A 14,041-nucleotide genomic window follows, 5' to 3' on the forward strand; every position below is an offset into this window, starting at 1 on the left:
GCTGTTTCACAACCACATATTCAATCATGGTTAGTTGACCGTAAGTTTTGTTTTATTTTTCTTATGTTGGTAGGAAATTATGGACAATGATCACCAGAAATAACATTTTTATGGAAGAATTATCAAATCAGCTGATCAGTCAGATGAGTTTCCATTGATTTTTATTAGGATATATTCAATAAATTGTTATATTTTTTATGACTATTAATTTGTTGTATATATTTTTTAAGGATTTTATATTTAGTTGTGGAGTTTATTTTGCAGATTAAGGAAAAATAAATGTGTGTATATGTGTGGTATTCAGTCAGACTTGTGGTTGATTTGCATAATCATATATTTTAACATAGCTCCTATGGGATTAATAAAATTTGATACATGATGGTTGCATCTTAGATTTTGGACCATAAAAATTACTATGCAAAACTTTCTTGAAGTATCTTTTTTTCGTAAAATTAATATTAAAAATGCTTCCCATACGTAGCCAACTAAAGTACACATACTGTATATTACATGCACATTATACATTTTAAGTTTTGTTTAAGAATAATATTTGTTTTAAGGTCTTTCGCCAATATTGTTAAAATTAAATTGTTAATATAAAAACATGTACCTAGCAAGCAAGAGACTATAGTATGTACTTATTAATAATTACCCCAGGAAGCAAATCATTTAAAAATCGAACAATTATTGGCCGCTGAAATGCTAAACGCATTTAAGTACATCATATAAATTCATATCTGTAATTAATAATTTACGTGTATACACTCTGTCCTGTCAATAAAACGAAATTAGGTTAGGATAACCTCTGGTTAAAAGCTTAACCATCACTCCAAGCTCTGGTTAAAAATTCTGTCGGTTAACCACAACTTCGCCGTTGACCTGATATTGTGAAACACATATTTCGGGGTAACTTTTGGTTATCTCTTAACCACAAGTTAACTTCGACTTGTGAAACCGGCCGTTGTATCACGAGTGTCAGAGTGTGGTTAGAATTTGTCTAATCGCATTATGTTTACACTTTAATATTGATTTGTAAAGAGTTTCCTTATTTTTACTTGTTTAGTGTTTTTTTTAATTGACTATCGACTATGGACAATTATTTAGTTCTTTTAATGAGTTTAACAACATTCTGTTTTAAAACAGTATGAAAAAGAAATGAGACAAAAATTCGTGATTTAGGGTAGCAGAAGTAATAAGATAAAATATATGGGGCGATTGATTAGTGTGATAAAGCTCAGTAGCAATAAAAGTTAGTAACAAAAATTTTAACAAACTTTGAGCTTCATATTACAAAATTACTAAAATTAGTTAGAATGTTACAGGGCATTCGATAAAATAGTGGCAGACCAAACTTATGTTTTTTTAAATGGAACACCCTAGATTTTATTTTATGTTCGAAATCTTCTTAGCTTTTATATCACAAAAATATAAAAGTTTATTATGTTATACCGGGTATTTATCAAGTTATAACCAATTTTCTATGAAAATCGTAACAAGTTCAACTCCCTGTATAAATAAAAATAAACACCACAGCAAAAATAAACACCAATATAAACTGGTATAATTATTAACATGTATAAAAATTATTTTAGCAGTATTTTGTATATTTTTATATACAAGAAATGGACATGTTAACAGTATTTATTCAATTATATTTTATGACAGTGACAACATTATATAAGACCCGTTTGCCATTATACTAATTTCAGTACTGATTTCAGTACTAAAAATATTGGTTAGTTGCGCGAGTCGATTTAGTATGAAAAATGTCAGTTTGTGTTTGCAACTATCCGAATTATAATCAGCATGTAGGCATGCGCTCTACTAATTTTATATTGATAATATTGATGTTGAAGAAGTATTTTAAACCTTTCTAATCCTATTTTTGAGTAAACAAAATAAAGAGCTAAAGAGGCAAATAATGAATGCGAACAATAACAGGAAGCGAAAGCTGAAATTATGTGCAGCAGCTGTAATTACAATGATCCTAGCAATTAAGAAAAAAAAAACGATACACTTCTATTATGTATAAACAAAACCAAAGTAATATACAATATATCCTCACTTTTTAATATTGTGTCAATTTTAGTACAAGAAATTAGAACATGTTTTAATTTTTAGTACTAAATCGGCGCGCGCATCTAATTTGTAGATACAATATTTTTAGTACTAATTTCAGTACTAAATTTAGCATAGTGGCAAGCGGACCTTAATCTAGAAACATAAAAACATTAGTAACTAAGGTAGATATTAGTAGCCTTAGATCTTAACTACTAAATATATAACAGTCCTCCGCCCCAATTCCCAACTACAAGACTAGAGGTGCTGGCAGCAGCTGATCTAAGTGACGTTTCCAAAGTAGACCATCATCTGTTCGTATTTCATAATGTAAGTAACCTATGCGTCTGATTACCTTTCCAAATACCCATCGTTGATCACTGCAGTACTTTCTAGCCTGAACTCTGTCTCCCAAGGCAAATTCCCTACCAGGTGTAGGCCTGTCTGATGGAAAGGAAGTTGTGCGTTTGCAAGGTTTTCTTAACATTGCATGAAGATCCGTTCTAATTTCTCGTCCGAACATAAGCTCATACGGGGTGAAACCGTTAACACCTGGTGTACGACGTAAACGTGTTCGTACTTTAAGTAGTTTATCAGTTAAGCTATTGCTCTCCCCCGCTAAGCTGCGCAAGGTCCTTTTTATAGTTTGTACAAATCGTTCTGCTTGACCGTTCGTTGCTGGGTGATATGGAGCAATAGTTCTATGGGTGATACCGTAATTGGATAGAAATTTGTTAAATTCGGCTGAAACAAATTGTCGGCCGTTGTCAGATACCAGCACATATGGATTTCCGAACGTGGCAAATATTTGTCTTAGCGTTTGTATACACCACGAGCTAGTTGTTACCTTTGTAGATATAATTTCCACCCATTTTGTATATGCATCTACCACAATGAATAGTTGAGAACCAGAAATTGGTCCAGCGAAGTCAATATGGATTCTTTGCCAGGGACCTGTGGGCTCTTCCCAGTGATGTAAATGTGTCTTTGCTGGTTCATTTTGTTCTAAACGGCATGATCTACATGATTTCACTTTTTCTTCAATATCTTTATCAATATTTTTCCAGTAGACATGACTGCGTGCTAGTTGTTTCAACCCTTGTTCCTCTTAAAATACAGTCATCTTGTAAAGTAAATTCATTGTCGTTGTATCCATATTGTTTCAGAGATTGACCTGTTCTTAGTGCTTTAATTATTTTCTGTAATTCGATATCATTTTCTGTCTCCTTAGCGATTATATCTGGGCTAATTTCTAATATCTGAATTTGTTGTATTTGGTATAAGCCATGTTGATCTACTTCATATGTATTTGTGTTCTCAACAGGAAACCGCGACAAGAAGTCTGCGTTAGCATTTTTTGTGCTTGTTCTGTACTGTATATCATAATCAAATCCAGATAAAAAATGAGCATAATGAAAAAGTCTCATTGTACTCAGTTCTGGTAGATTATGGTGGGGATGAAAGATTGATGTTAACGGTTTGTGGTCAGTAATCAGAGTAAATTTTCGCCCATAGCAAAAATGAAAAAATTTATTTATACCCCAGTATATCGCAGTCGCTTCCTTATCAATCTGACTGTAATTCTTTTCGGCATTGGTTAAGGTTCTTGACGCAAAAGCTATCGGTCTTTCTGAGCCGTCTTCAACTATGTGTGAAAGGACTGCTCCAAGTCCTGTTGGTGAAGCATCCGTGGCTATGATTAGAGGTTTTCTCGGGTCGAAATGTGTTAATACGTTTTCACTTGCAATTTCCGTTTTAATTCTGTTAAAACTTTCTTCGCATTTCACAGTCCAGGTAAACTTGTTATCTTTCTTCAAGAGTTGATTTAGAGGATTTGATATAGACGCAAGATTAGCAATAAATTTGTTGTAGTAATTAGCCATACCCAGAAAAGTTCGCAATTCGTTTATATTAGAAGGCCGTTCCATACCTATTATAGCTTTAATTTTGTCTTTGTTCTTATGGAGCCCATCTTTATCAATTTTATGTCCTAAATAGTTTATGTTCTTTTTAAAAAATTGGCATTTTTCTTTATTCACCCGTAGGTTATTTTCTTTTAACTTGGTAAGTACCTCTCTTAATCTTAGTAATAGCTGGTCTTCTGTTGATCCTTGAATTATTATATCATCAAAAAAAACATTGTACGCCTTCTAAACCTTTAAGTAAATTATCCATGAATCTTTGCCATAAACTGGGAGCCACTTTTACACCAAACATCAGTCTGTTTACTTTGTATGTTCCCATATGAGTGCTTAAAGTTTGTATTAGGGCGCTGTCTTCGTCCATCTCCATATTAAGGTAAGCTTGTTATCTAATGTGCAAAATAATTTACCCCCATTCATTTTGGCAAAAATATCTTCTATGATAGGTATCGGGTATTTTTCGTCTTTAATAACTCTATTTAAAGTTATTTTGTAATCGGCACATAGTCTGATACTCCCATTAGGTTTAACAATAGGTACAATAGGTGTACCCCAATTACTATGGTCGATTTTTGTTATAATACCTTCAGAACTTAGCCGTTCTATTTCTGCTTCTACTTTCGATTTTAGAGCGTATGGAATTCTTCTAGACTTAATGAAAATTGGTTGTGTATTTTCCTGTAAGTTCAAACGAGCTTTAAAATTTGGTATTTTTCCTAGGTCTGATCTAAATACTGATGTTGCAAATTCTTCAAGAAGTTGGTCTAATTTGGGTATTTCAACAGTTTGTAGTCTTCGTACATCTGCCAATTCAATATTTATTTCTTTCATCCAGTTACGTCCGCATAAAGGATCAACGTCCTTATAGCTATAATGTATAATTTGCTGAAGAAGGTTTGGTTCTTGTAGTTACATTTAACATAAGCAACTCCAGTAGGTTTGATTACTTCTCCTTTGTAAGTTCTTAATATTAAGTCTGTTTTAAAAATTTTCTTTGGAATGTTCAGTTGTTTGTACAATTTTAGTGATATAAGAGATAGTGTAGCCCCTGTATCAAATTCCATAGTAACTGGCCTATTTTCAATACTGATTGTAATTGTATATTTTTCAGATCGTTCATCCTTAACAAGGTTTATTTCGCCGATAGATTCTTCACTTGTATTACTGGTACAATCATTAATCTGGAGTGCATTGTTTCTTTTTAAACAAACGTTTGCTAGGTGTCCCTCTATTTGACATTTGTGGCAAGTTCTTTTAATGGCCCAACATTCGTTGGACCTATGATCTGGTTGTCCACATCTGAAACATTTTCCCCTTAAGTCTTTTAATGTTATATTATCATGTTTTTTCTTGTAAGTACATGATCTTTGAGGGTTTTTTACAGATGTCGATAATTTGTTCACCTTTTCAATTTCATTACATATGTCTGCAGATATTTTAGGTTTGTTCCAACACGACCGAGAACCGTCACGAAACGGTAACGCTTCTGCGCAATAAACAAAATCCGTTCCAACAAAAATATGATCGTCATCGGATCGTCCTTCCCACTGTTCCAACAAGAATTGTGATCTTTCGGTGACGGTTTCGTGATGATCATTTCAGTAATCGGGCAAATGCATAATGTGCTGGTTGGACTGACTTGCGCACTAGGATTTAATTCTTTAAAGTTTTTGAGCCTTTGATCGACTAAAAGCACACAAGCTGGCACCAACAAAAATGACAAATATATGATTACCGTCATGGGACGATAACTGGGCGATACAATTACGAACATGCGCACAACAAACGGTACAAGTAGTTTCGTGACGGTTTCTGGACCGTCCAAAAGTTCATGTTGGAACAAACCTTTTATTGTTTTCTATTTTTCCCATTTCAATTGATGTAGCTATCTGAACTAATTTTGAGAATGTGTGTATTTCTCTGTCTTGCAGAATTTTTATTCGAATTTCGCTGTCATGCAATCCTCTGATAAACTGTAACGATAAAAATCCATCTATTGTGGACTTACAACAATTCTGGCATTTAAATTCACAGTTAGAAGCAAGTTTCTTGAGTTCTGCAGCGTATGTTGCCACAGTTTCATTTTGTCGTTGTAAATGTGTAACAAATTTATGTTGTTGAGCCCACAAACTAGGTTTAGGATCAATAAAGTCATCAAGTAGTTTAATTAATTCTTCAAAGCTTTTATTTAATGGATCCTCCGGAGAACAAAGATTATGTAAAGTATCATAAAGTTGTGGAGAGATCGTAGATAATAGAAAGTAAATTTTACTTTGCTCATCTGTGATGTTATTTAATAGGAAAAATACCGTCAATCTCCTTGTAAAGTTATTAATTGTTTCTGTTTCTTGTAATGGTTGAAAATTAACTTTTGGTAATTGTATCTTATGGTCTATGTTTTGAATTTTCGTAGTACATAAAACATCTTGGTCGTTTGATCCATTTTTCTTTCGCAAAATTAGGAGTTTGGTCTTTACCACTGTATATTTTTCTTCAAATTCAAATCTTTCTTGTGTTTCTTGTTCTATATCTGCGTCTTCAATTTCTTGTTCGATATCATATTGTATATTTTGAAATTTCTTTATGGTTTCGTCTAACGTATGTAATCTGGATTCAATTTCTTCGTTTGTGATTTCTCGTTCATGTAAACAGTTTTCAGTTTTTGTCAGAGTGCCTCGTAAACAGGCTCGTACTTTTTTTAGCTTTTTAATGTCCATTCTACTAATCTCGTCGCCAATTTTATATACAAGAAATGGACATGTTAACAGTATTTATTCAATTATATTTTATGACAGTGACAACATTATATTAATCTAGAAACATAAAAACATTAGTAACTAAGGTAGATATTAGTAGCCTTAGATCTTAACTACTAAATATATAACATATATATCATGTTAACTTATATTTATTTTGCCAACCTGAATATATACCTTTATATACATATTGTTTTATTACAATTAAATTTGAAACATCTGAATAGTTTTGCTTCCCTTCCCCTTCCCCTAATAAAAATATTTTCTATCAAACAAACAACAAACACAAACATATCAAAATAGCGTGTACCAAAATATAAAGTCACTGCGCACGCTAAATAATGACGTCACTGGCTTGATGAAGTTTAATTCGCGTGTACATAACTTTTTTATTTGCGTACACGTTAGCGTGTACCTAGACACAGCGTCGTTAAACGGCAAGCACCTTATTGCACCACATATTCGAGATTTTTTGTGTATCGAATCACTGTGGGAACAACAAATATATTCTAAACGGACAAAAAAGGTAGGTACATAACGGTTATAGTGATACAGAGCCTCTTATAAATTTAGCCGCTTTTGTCATGGTGGAATAAGTTTATTATTAAATAACAGAAAAAAGCCAAGAATTGAGAAGATGGTGGATGGTGTCACTTGATCAAACCATTTTTTAAGCTTTGTTTTGCTTCTTGCGAACGAGCTCTAAATGATGCCATTAATGATTCCTTTTTCTTTTTTAACTCGCTTATCGTGTATTTCTCACCGATCTTAACGTGTATTCGTTTTCATGCATCGTAAACATCATTTAGATTTTTATGATTTAAAATATTCGTATTCCATATTATAGGTTCATTTTCATATACAGTAGAGCGTCGATAATCCGAACCCTGGTAATCCGAACGTTCGCTAATCCGAACGCAAAAAAACTATAAAATTAAAAAATATGATCGCGGAGCGAATTTTTGGATTTGGTATGATAATGGGCAAAGTATGACCGCGCATTTTTGTTTTGTTTATGCAGAAATAAATACAATATATTTGTTTATTATGCAGGTGTTTTATTCCTTGTAACTAAAACGTATGTACATATGTACTATGTTTATGAGCTTGTATGTATTTTGAACATATATGTTCGATAATCCGAAGAATTTGATAATCCGAACTACCCCTATACCAATAATTAGTTCGGATTATCGACGCTCTACTGTACATCCAAAAATTGCAAAATACTTTCATTGGTCTACTCTCTATTTACTACTTTCAGTATTTTTTACATTATGTAGCAATAACTAAAGTACTTTAATAAACAATTAAATAAATTAAATTAAATATAAACTTCAAACCAACATTAAAACCTTGCTTATACTTGCACGAATATGTAAATGAGAACAAAAATATTCAAACGGCGAATATTTGTTTACTTTGAAGTGTTGAAAAGACCGACAACGTACGGGAACACGACAAATATTCGACAAGTACTAAAATTGGTCAATGCCAAATAGCAAGCAACTCCTCCACACTAATAGGCAAATAGCGAGCACTTGTTCAGTATTTGTCAAATACCCCATGTCTGGCGCCGCCTTAACACAAACACACAGTTAATATTATATTTGACAACTGGAATGACATATCGACTAAGATTTTGTGAATTTAAAGTTCTGTCGTTCTGTGTTCTATCTACCGAATGTCATCAACACTGTCAAACGCCAATTCTTTTCTTTGAAAACTTCAGTAGGAAGGTACGTGTTTTTCGGCATTTTATTTTTCTACAAACATCTAAATAAATCTTAGCCATCCAAAATATTAACGTTATTGAAATTATAAAATTCAGTAAAATGGATCTATTTTCATTTTTATTTTTTCCTTTTTCAGCCAAACAACCAAAATGTCTGATAACGAAGTGTGAGTATTAAACTAACCTTACTTTAAAAAACAACAAAAGTTTTCATTATGATGAATTTCGGCGGCTCCCTCTTCTGAGGTTACCCAAATATAAAAATTATGCTGATATCCGCCTTCTGATTAATCTAAAAAACAATGTTTACATGAATTTTAAATTAGTTAAAACTAAAAGCATGTTTTTTTCTGTTTCAGTGATGATGCACCCCCAGCCCCACAAGTACAATCTGGTGGGCCCATGGACGTAAATCAAGCACTCCAAGAGGTCTTGAAAACAGCCCTTATTCACGATGGAGTCGTTCATGGTTTGCATGAGGCTGCTAAAGCTTTGGATAAAAGACAAGCCGTACTTTGTGTGCTCGCTGAAAACTGTGACGAGCCTATGTATAAGAAACTAGTCTCAGCTTTATGCTCAGAACATCAAATTCCTCTTATTAAGGTAGACAATAACAAAAAATTAGGCGAGTGGTCAGGGTTATGCAAAATTGATAACACTGGTAAAGCACGAAAGGTCGTTGGCTGTTCCTGTGTAGTCATTAGGGTAAGTTTAGATCTTATTTATGTTGAAGCTTGTGATCCTTAATACTATTGTTATATTCATATTTCTTAATGATTAACCCTTAACAATTTTGGTATGTTTAGAGATATTTATAGACTTGTGTTTACTGCTTTAAAAGTCATAATATAGTCGGAAAAATGAAAGAATAGGGCTTTTCATTTAGTCATTTGTTTCAAGCATCTGTCGAATATCGTTAATCCCTGTATATTAATATTATACAGTGGTACCTCGACATACGAGGGTAATTCATTCCGTAACCTTGCTCGCATGTCAAAGCAATTTTCCCCATTCAAATTAACTGAAATATTATTAATCCATTCCAGTCCCAAAAAACCACCTTAGTTGTTTTTAAGTGTTTTTGGTAAATGTTTACATTAGTAAGGATCCCTAAAAATGCGTATTTTTTTTAGACTTAGCCTAAAAATTGAAAAAAAGGCAAAATTTTCGTTTTTTTTATTACGGAACATACAAAAAGTATAGAAAAGTTTAAAACCATTAAAAAATTTAGAAAATTGAAAATTAACCAGGTTAAAATGCTATCAAAGTACGAAATAGCTTTAGTTATTATAACATACCTAAACAAATTATAAATACCTACCATTCATGATTTTCGCATTAAATTATACAAAAATAAACAATATTGTAAAATGGCAAAAAATTAATTGTTTGGAAAAGAAGTCCAGCGCGCGTTTATGCACAATATACCATATTCTGATCATGTTCAATGTTGCCAAATATACATTTTTGTTTTTCAGTAAATATTAAACTCAATTTTAATCAAAGTTACCTATTATTATGTGTTGTTTTTTGGGATTACATAATTATTATGTTGAATTTAAATATTAACAGCATAGTCCTGTCGCCAGTAGGGGTACGACGGCCTCCTTAATTCAGATGGACTTACCCAAGTTTTCTTTATGTATTTTGACCCGTAGAACACGAATTTTTTGGGTAACAGTCGATCCGGATGTCGATAAGATTGTTATAAACAAAGAACTTGAGGAATCACATAACAGCGATTTTTCGCAAAACAAATCATTTTTTTGTATATTTTGAGTCATTCTAAGCAAAAAATGTTTTTACAAGTTTTTTCGTAGAATGCATAGTTTTCGACATAAACGAGGTTGAACTTTTAAAAAATCGAAAAATTGCAATTTTTGAACCCGAATAACTTTTGATTGAAAAATAAAATAGCAGTTCTGCTTACTGCATTTGAAAGTTCAAGTCAAATTCTATCGACTTTGATTATTTTCATTGCTAAAAAATAATTTTTTTATTGTTAAAGAAAGCTGTAAACACATAGTGATTGAATGGTGTTTTCAATGCATTTCTAATTTGAAATCGAACGAGTAGGCGTGCATGCAGAGTTTCTACGTATATTACGTACATTAAAACTCATGCATTTGGCTGGGGAAACACTATGTGTTTATAGCTTTGTTTGATAAATAAAAACTTAATTTTTAGCAATGCAAATAATCAAAACCGATGTAATTTGACTTGAACTTTCAAATGCAGTAAGCAGAATTGCTATTTTATTTTTTAATTAAAAGTTATTCCGGTTCAAAAATTGCACTTCTTTGATTTTTTGAAAGTTCAACCGCGTTTATCTCGAAAACTATGCATCCTACGAAAAAACTTGTAAGACCATTTTTTGCTGAGAAGCACCCAAAAAATACAAAAAAATGTTTTGTTTTGCGAAAAATCGCTGCTATGTAATTCCTCAAGTTCTTTGTTTATAACAATCTTATCGACGTCCGGATCAACTCTTACCCAAAAAATTCGTGTTCTACGGGTCAAAATACTATATATACGGGACACAGACCAACCTGAACAGTCCATTGAACTGGCAAGAACCACGATTTTTTATCGAGCAGGGAACCATGTTGCCCTTTGAGCACTCCTAACATATAAATTAATCCTCTAACATCGACTTGGAGTTGCTATAAATATTATAGATTAAAAATGTAAACCATATTTCTCGATGTCACCATTTTCATAAGGTTGCTAGTTACATGTACTAGGCAGAACGCACTGAAGATGATCTGATCTAGATCGAAAACGTTTTGCAGATCCTTTTGGATGACTTTTAATAGTTTTTAATAAACTTTTTATACCATTGTACAAATGAAGTTTTTTACTTCTGTATGATTTTATAATATAAGTATAAATATAAGTACAAAAATATATTTAAATAACCTGAGGGCTGATCTTTGTCTCATAGATAAAATAAAACTGAAAGTTGCTGTACTAAAAGGGAAACAAGCACATATTGGCAAAATATATGGTAACTGTTTACATTTGCGAAGATTACTATGAATCTGCATTATTTTTGACAAAAAGTTGTAAAAATTGGGAAACTACAAAGATAACAATTTTTAAACTAACTACAATTCATTCAACTTGGTAAAATGAATCCCAGTTGTTTGGTCACTAAACAAAATATTCTGCATGTGTACAATATTGCCACAATATGGGATTTAAAGGTGACAATAATAGAAAGAAAAATACCAACACTGTATCACAAAAAAAAACATGAGAAGCTGTAAGATCCTAAAATCAAAAAACTTCTTATGTTGGAACCAAAATTCTAGTGACAACCTGAATCCCAACCTTCCGACATGTGAGAATCTAAAATATGTATTCCACATCCTTTATTTTATCTAGGTAAAACTAGTCTGATAAAACTATCATGATGATTTTCTGGCGGCTCCCTCTTCTGAGGTTACCCAAATAAATATTGTGCTGATCATCGCCATCTGATATTTTTATTTTTTTATTATTCTATTACTGAACTCTTGAACTGTGTAATGGTGTTTTTTATTTTTGTTTTCAGGACTATGGAGAAGAATCCCCAGCCCTAGATGTTCTTAGGGATTATCTTAAGAATGCTAAGTAATGTTACACATTTTTTATTTAATAAAATTTAAAATTCACTGCTTTTGTTTTTATTCAACAGAAGTCCTAATCTTTTAAATTTAATACAGTCTTTTGTTAATTTGTCGTGTGAAGTCACTTTCTTCCATTTATGTTTATATTTTACAAAGATTTCTTATCAATTGCAACATGTATATCTTTCTCTCTTCTCTATGCAAGTTTTACAGCATATAGCTGACTTAAATTCTGATGAGTTGTACTCCTCTAAAATTATGTTGGGATATAATAAATATTAATTATTTATATGGGAAATAAGCCACAATTTTAATTGTGGCTTATTTCCCATATAAATAATTAATCATAAAAATGCCACAAGGAAATAGCTTCAGAACAACAATAATAAATATTGCTTACTTTATCTTACATTTTTGTGGCTCTTAGCAAAATAATTCACAAATTTTACTCGTATATAATATATATGTTACGTTAAAACCCGATTTCAGTTAAAACCCGAATTTACTAGGAAAAACTAGTTTTAACTATGCTCTTTAGACAATTCTAGTTTTAACTAGTCAAAACTAGATTTGACTCCTACATTCAGTTAAAACTAGAAATCCCTAGGATTTCATTTAGAGTAGTTTATATCAGTTCAAAGTAGCTTATTTGGAATTACTGGCAAATACCAGTTAAAATTGAGACAAGTATGTAGAGAGCAGAGATATAAGAACGTGAAAATAACATGTTTTGAAAATGATTTTACAAATGGAAGAGACAGAGAAGAAAGAAAGTCACTACAACGTTGTGACCAAAAGCATATAATAAATTAATGGTCGAAGTACAAGATGCGGAACTGTCTGCCAAGAAAACACCATTACAAAATCGAAGACTAAAATGATTTAGAATTGTTGAAGTTGGCGAAATAAAAAAGTTAGCTTCTGAAATTGATCCCATAAAATATTATGTACCTGTCGAAAATATTTTTGGCATAATTGAAGCAGCCCCTGTTTTTCATGGAAATCGGGATAGGTTGAAGACTGAAACCGCCAGGAAATAGGCAAATATAACTTTTTATTGATATGATCAATATTTTTATACCAATGTGTGAAACTTGCCAACGGAAGAAGAGTAAAAATATAAAAACGAAGAGAGGTCTTATGTCCAAACCTATATTGCATTCAGAAATGAATAGTCGCTGTCAGGTAGATTTGATCGATATGCAATCACAAGAGACTCGCATATAAACTACTCTAAATGAAATCTGTTCGCGATTTCTAGTTTTAACTGAATTTAGCAGTCAAATCTAGTTTTGACTAGTTAAAACTAGTTTTTCCTAGTAAATTCGGGTTTTAACGGTAACATATATATTTTTTATATATATTTTATTAATTTTGCAGTCCACCTCTTTGTTCATTCGTGGATTAGTGATGATGATGCCAAAACTGATAACAATTTCAGTAATAAATTTTTTTTACTTGTTTCTGAGAAAACATTAACGCATTCACTGCTGACCTCACCACTCTGGCATGCTCGGCTCTGTACACCCTGTGCCGACCACGCAAGAAGTCGGCATCCAAGCTTCTATTCAAATTTTACACCAGCAATGAACGGGTTAAAAACCTCTAATTTTGTTTAGTTTGTAGTTGTTCTGTGAAAAACATTTGAAGGGTCACTACCAAAAACGATCTTAGTATTTTTAATAGTTTCTGTAAAATCATGATTTGAAGGTTTAAAGTCCAATTGTTTGGGTAGATTTAAAAATATAACCAAATTATATTGCAGAAGTAATAGTTGTAAGGCATTGAAATTAAAGCAATAAGATGACATACAGACTTGGGTTGCTGGACTTTGATCATTTGTTACTGTGAGCGCTTGAAACTTGATCGTTATCCATTGATTAGGCAGTAGCATATATCCATTTCCCTTATTTTCTGACAAATCTTGCCGTTGCTATTTATAGTTCGAAACTGACAACC

The 14,041-nt window shown here is 32.1% G+C and overlaps 1 protein-coding gene across 1 annotated transcript; it reads left to right on the forward strand.

The window, feature by feature from the left end:
• The first annotated feature begins 8,361 nt into the window (after window positions 1-8,361).
• On the forward strand, window positions 8,362-12,127 carry LOC114326399 (40S ribosomal protein S12). Its single transcript, XM_028274761.2, has 4 exons — window positions 8,362-8,475; window positions 8,609-8,638; window positions 8,831-9,176; window positions 12,028-12,127. The coding sequence occupies exons 2-4, from the start codon at window positions 8,622-8,624 to the stop codon at window positions 12,088-12,090; spliced, it is 426 nt and encodes a 141-aa protein (XP_028130562.1). The 5' UTR covers window positions 8,362-8,475; window positions 8,609-8,621; the 3' UTR covers window positions 12,091-12,127.
• Window positions 12,128-14,041: the final 1,914 nt, after the last annotated feature.

The sequence above is a fragment of the Diabrotica virgifera genome, chromosome 4 (genome assembly GCF_917563875.1).
Source record: "Diabrotica virgifera virgifera chromosome 4, PGI_DIABVI_V3a".
Lineage (NCBI taxonomy): Eukaryota > Metazoa > Arthropoda > Insecta > Coleoptera > Chrysomelidae > Diabrotica > Diabrotica virgifera.